Source organism: Adelges cooleyi, unplaced genomic scaffold, assembly GCF_023614345.1.
Source record: "Adelges cooleyi isolate 19-005CV unplaced genomic scaffold, UGA_ACOO_1.1 ACOO_flye_CR_arks_rails_tigmint_CR_PRNA_30, whole genome shotgun sequence".
NCBI classification, from domain to species: Eukaryota; Metazoa; Arthropoda; class Insecta; order Hemiptera; family Adelgidae; genus Adelges; species Adelges cooleyi.
The window spans coordinates 22,812,085-22,817,540 of NW_026095971.1; the positions used below are offsets into that span (position 1 = coordinate 22,812,085).

The window sequence follows — 5,456 nt, forward strand, 5'->3', positions numbered from 1 at the left end:
CTGTATGGATAATTTTTATTTTATTTTTTCAATTAGTCAATTTGTGATATCCGTTACAACCTGTTGTTACGTTGCCGGTGCTTGTGGGATTGAGAACTATTATAGTTAATAATTGGTAAGTTTTATTTAACTAGTCAATTGTTGAAAATAGTTTGCTTCAAACTAGTAAATTATAATAATTTTATATTTATTTATTTTTAAAAATATACTATTATATGTGATATTACAATTTTTTTTTATAAATAACTAACTAATTTAGGTATTTTGATATTTACAGAAATTATTTTTATACATATTTAGAGTTCTATTTAATCCTGAGAAAATGATGCGAACAAACATACTACAGGTATTTTATTTTATTTTTAACATTTGAATTATTCATTCGTCAATTGAATACTACCTAGATATGTGTTTTATCGTAGAGAATTTATTCCAAACATTTTTACATTTGGCATAAATTAATTAAAATAATAATATTATTTTTTACATCACTATTCATACCTAGTAAGATCATAGATGATCTATAGCCATTAGTGAAGATGTGTAATAATAAAATAGCCACTATTTTGAATAAACTGCCATTTATTTTAATGTAACTCATAAAAAAAAAAAAATTGAATATAAACTGTAAAACTTAATGAGTTGGGAACAGTAATTTTTTTTTTTAAATCTTTTAAGATTTCTTTTTTACCTGATTTATTTGTTTTTCATACAATACAGGTATAAACTACCTATATAAAAATATTATTATAAATTACAACAGAAAGGTAGATTCTATTAGTACACGTAAGCAGTATAATTACAATAATATGAAAATGATCAAAATTCTAAAATCTAATCGAAGAGCTTAGAACAGTAGGATCAGATAAATCCAATTTTTGAAATTTTTCAGAATGATAAAAATCAAATTCTTTTTCCAATATTTTATTACTGGTCGGAAAATAATAAGTTTTTGTAATCATCGCTGGTTTACAATATTACACATCTGTGGACAACAACTTAATACTCAGTAAACAAGTTTCTAATTGGCAAACTCGTAGGGTACCAATAATTATTGTACTAAAATATGAAAATTGTTAGATTGTTGGTAACCGAAAAAATGTGTGTATTTAAAACTAGTAAATTACCAAGTTAGAAAAGAAAAAAATGTAAACAACTTTAAACAAATACGTATTATGTTTATTTATGATTGGGTTTGTCAAATGTGATGTTTTTTTATTATAGCCATTGTTGTGTTAATTACGTACACACTATTATTTAATTCAAGGGTCCTCTTGTAATGCAAACTAATCAATGATTATTATGTACATAATTAAAAACACTATGACTACGATTGATGTTTACTATTAGAGAAGGTATAATTACACTTTTAAGTTGTATGCAGTTTCATTGCAAACTGTTATAAGTATAAAAACGTAATCATTAAACTAAAATTAATAAATTAAATGATCAAATACATTTTTTATTATTACTTATTTTGTTATACCTAACACAAAATAAAAAATCAGGATCATTGACACTTTTTGGATTAACTTTGATTTTACATCTTATGTAAATTTACTGTTAGAAACTTGCCGAACTACTAATCTACCAAATCCTTCTTTCTTAAGAAGAGACTCAAGGTTCACACATTATCAAATTTCTATTAAAATACTAAAATCACTTAAGTATAGCCTCTCCACGGGGTTCACCTGTTCTTAGATTTAAAGAATTTTGTTCAATTTGAATATGCATTTACAACTATTTAAATGTGCTGTAGTAATATTGATCAATTGTTAGGAAAACTTATCATTGTTGAATATTATCTTTTTATTGACGTATATATATATATTTACACAAATAAAAAATGGTACCTTTATCCAAGACCAAAGTGCACTCATGATAATGAACTACATTTATCAATAAAATAAAAACAAAAATATTAAAACTGTTACGCTATGTTTGTTTTATGTTTTAGAAAAATGTACTTCGGAAAGCTGTTCGATTCAGTAGTACCATTTACAATGTGCCAATGTATATAGATGGCAAATTTGTAGACTCAAAAACAAATGACTGGATTGATGTCCACAATCCTGCTACTAACGAAGTACAATACTTACATTAACATATTAATATGTTAATTTATTATCACTCATCGTTTACTGCACTAAAAAAATATGAACGTATTTAATGTTATTTTTATACATAAATATAGATAGTTTCAAGAGTACCTAAATGTACTCAAGATGAAATGGAACACGCAGTGGAGTCATCTAAAGCAGCTTTCAAGTTATGGTCAAAAACTTCAGTGATGAGAAGGCAACAAATTATGTTTCGTTATCAGGAAATTATCAAAACTAATATGGTTAGTTGTTTGAACAGTTGTATTTGTAATTGTATTTTTATCTAATAATTGTGATTTTAGAAAAATTTAGCAGAAAACATCACCAAAGAACAAGGGAAAACGTTAATTGATGCCGAGGGTGATGTTACACGTGGACTTCGTAAGAATTTCAATTATTAATTTTTAACACATGATATTAATACATTTTTTTTAAATTTTCTGTAGAGGTCGTTGAAAACTGTTGTAACTTCACTAGTTCCATCATGGGTGAATCTCTCCCTCTAGTGGCTACCGACATGGACATACATTCGTATCGCGAACCACTCGGAGTTACAGCTGGTATTGCGCCGTTTAATTTTCCTGCCATGATACCTCTATGGATGTTCCCCGTTTCTATATCTTGTGGAAACACTTTTGTTATTAAAGTAAAAATATCGTTATTATATTTTGTTTTGAAATGTTTAATATATTTTGTAATTATTGTCTTTATCCCTTTAGCCATCCGAAAGAGTTCCTGGAAATTGCATGATGCTCGTCGAAATGTTAACCGAAGCGGGCTGCCCACCCGGCGTGGTAAACGTTATTCACGGCAGTGTCGACACAGTCAATTTCATTTGCGATGCTCCAGCTATTAAAGCAATTTCATTTGTCGGAGCCAATCCTGCTGTAATTATTGATCATCTTAAATATTAATACATTGAACGTCGTAATGTTTTAACTTCACAAGTTACATAAAACTTGTTGCAATCAATTGTACGTAGGGCGAACATATATTCAGCCGTGGTTCGAAGAATGGCAAACGAGTACAGAGCAACATGGGTGCAAAAAATCACGGTGTCATTATGTCCGACGCAAACAAAACTAGTATGCTCAATTCCTTGGTCGGTGCTGCTTTCGGAGCAGCCGGACAAAGGTGCATGGCATTAAGCACTGCAGTATTTGTGGGTGAAGCTAAAAATTGGCTTCCAGAATTAAAGGAACGGGCTGAAGCTCTAAAAGTCAATGCTGGTATGTCGTAAATAATACGTTAAGACAATTACAGAATAATGTATTACACATTTTTAATTGTGCAGGTCATGTTCCTAATACTGATATTGGCCCTGTCATATCGCCTGCAGCCAAAAAGAAAATCCATGACCTCATCCAATCTGGTGTCGACGAAGGAGCGAAATTACTTTTGGACGGTAGAAACGTTAGTGTTCCGGGTTACGAAAATGGAAACTTTGTTGGCCCAACGATTCTCACCAATGTCAAGGTATTGATTGCATTTTGCGTTACTGTTATTGTAGTTGAAATTAATAATGATTATTTTTGCTAAAGCCCCATATGAAATGTTATACGGAAGAAATTTTCGGACCAGTATTGGTGTGCTTAACTGCCGATACTCTGGATGAAGCTTTAGACATAATTAACTCGAATCCATATGGTAATGGAACAGCTATTTTCACCACCAACGGGGCGACAGCAAGAAAGTTCACCCATGAAGTGCAATGTGGAAACGTAAGATACATTTTGTAGTACTTTAAGTGTACAATAGTTAAAAAATAATACAAATTTTATTGAATTTTCAGGTTGGGGTCAATGTTCCAATTCCAGTGCCGCTACCAATGTTTTCATTTACCGGAACGAGAGCCTCATTTTTAGGACAAAATCATTTTTACGGAAAACAGGTTAATTTTTGTGAAAAACGTTTGAAAATTGTTTATTGTTGTTTTTTATTCTTTTTTAGGGCTATCATTTCTTTACGGAATTAAAGACTGTTACACAGCTTTGGAAAGAATCAGACGCTACCGATACTAAAGCGGCTGTTTCAATGCCTGTGATGAACTAGACAAATTAGCAAATGTTGTTTCTTGTTTTCAAAAATGTATCTTTATACTTATGCACCATGAATATGTTCACCTAATATTCTAATTGCATTTTTGATTTTGTTGTTTTAATTTAATATTACATAGTTATAATTTTTGTTTAAATATCCGAATTTTGTTTTTTTTTTTATATTGTTTAACGAATAGCCGTTTATAAAAGATTGGGTTAACATTAAAGAATAGTTTAGACTATAACTTTAATAATAAACCATACTTAATTTTGAAAATAAACTGTTGATCAAGTAAAAGTAATTTTCAAAGTTGACTAGACAGGCAATTTTAAATTTGATTAAAAAACAATAATTGGGAAGCTGCTAAAAGCAGAATTTTATTTCTACTCAGCATGTAATAGGTGCTCTCTGTTACACATTTTTGTCAAATTTAGCTGTTTACTATTTAATAACTATTTATAATGATATTTTTCATCAAAGTTGAAGATTTGTTTAACAGTATTTATTATCTACATCTCTAAATTATTCATTTACTAATTAGTTTGTCTGTTTGTCCGGGCTAATCTTCGGGCTGAACTGAGTACTATTTTTAAAATTTGTTAATGAATAGTTAATTTAATATGTATATTCTGCTGAAGTAAATATTATTAAAAATTGGAAATAACAAATAATAATTGCTGGTCCGCCATTATGATCTAGGTAAGTATTTCAATGAGGATCCATATGTTAAAACTTAATGATATAAGTACCAGTTTTCTGAATAATTAATTTATAATATAAATTTGAATTCTATTTGGGAGTTACTTTACAGACAGAGCTTCTCTACGAACGGAGCTCTTTGGTGTAAGGCATTTGAGGCCATACTTAAGCTCCAAATATTTTTACTTAAGCTGCTTAAGTAGTAATAGATTATCAAATGGAGGACTTCTATCACGGGGATGTCCAGAAAGTTTCACTGGATTTCCAATTCCAATTGTGTGCTTACTAGGATTCACATACATTTTAGATGTACCCAAAGGTATGTATAATAAACATTTGTGTGGAAATCCGAAATTATGTGTGCGAGTATAAAATAACATAATTTAAATCTGTGATATTGTGCTATCAACTTGACTTACAATATTATTGTTATAATCAGTGATAACAGTTGTAAACATGTGATAAGGTTCTAGTTACCACAAAGATGGCGGAAAATGGTAACTTTAATTATTAGTTCTTTTGGCGGCATGTACCTACCACACTTGGCAATCTAGTTTATTAATTTTTATATATAATGATCAAATTAGGTATATTTCAATAAAAAATACCGTCAAA

The 5,456-nt window shown here is 29.5% G+C and overlaps 1 protein-coding gene across 2 annotated transcripts; it reads left to right on the forward strand.

Moving 5' to 3' along the window:
• The first annotated feature begins 36 nt into the window (after positions 1-36).
• LOC126838791 (probable methylmalonate-semialdehyde dehydrogenase [acylating], mitochondrial) lies at positions 37-4,304 on the forward strand. 2 transcript variants are annotated; one of them, XM_050573498.1, is made up of 12 exons: positions 37-115; positions 278-346; positions 1,958-2,086; positions 2,195-2,344; positions 2,405-2,483; positions 2,549-2,748; positions 2,822-2,989; positions 3,085-3,331; positions 3,397-3,578; positions 3,644-3,823; positions 3,895-3,993; positions 4,053-4,304. In XM_050573498.1, exons 2-12 carry the CDS (start codon positions 323-325, stop codon positions 4,152-4,154), a joined length of 1,560 nt encoding a protein of 519 aa, XP_050429455.1. In that variant the 5' UTR covers positions 37-115; positions 278-322; the 3' UTR covers positions 4,155-4,304. The 2 variants fall into 2 exon arrangements, with proteins under 2 accessions (XP_050429455.1, XP_050429456.1); XM_050573499.1 differs by having other exon boundaries at positions 57-115; positions 301-346.
• The last annotated feature ends 1,152 nt before the right edge of the window (positions 4,305-5,456 follow it).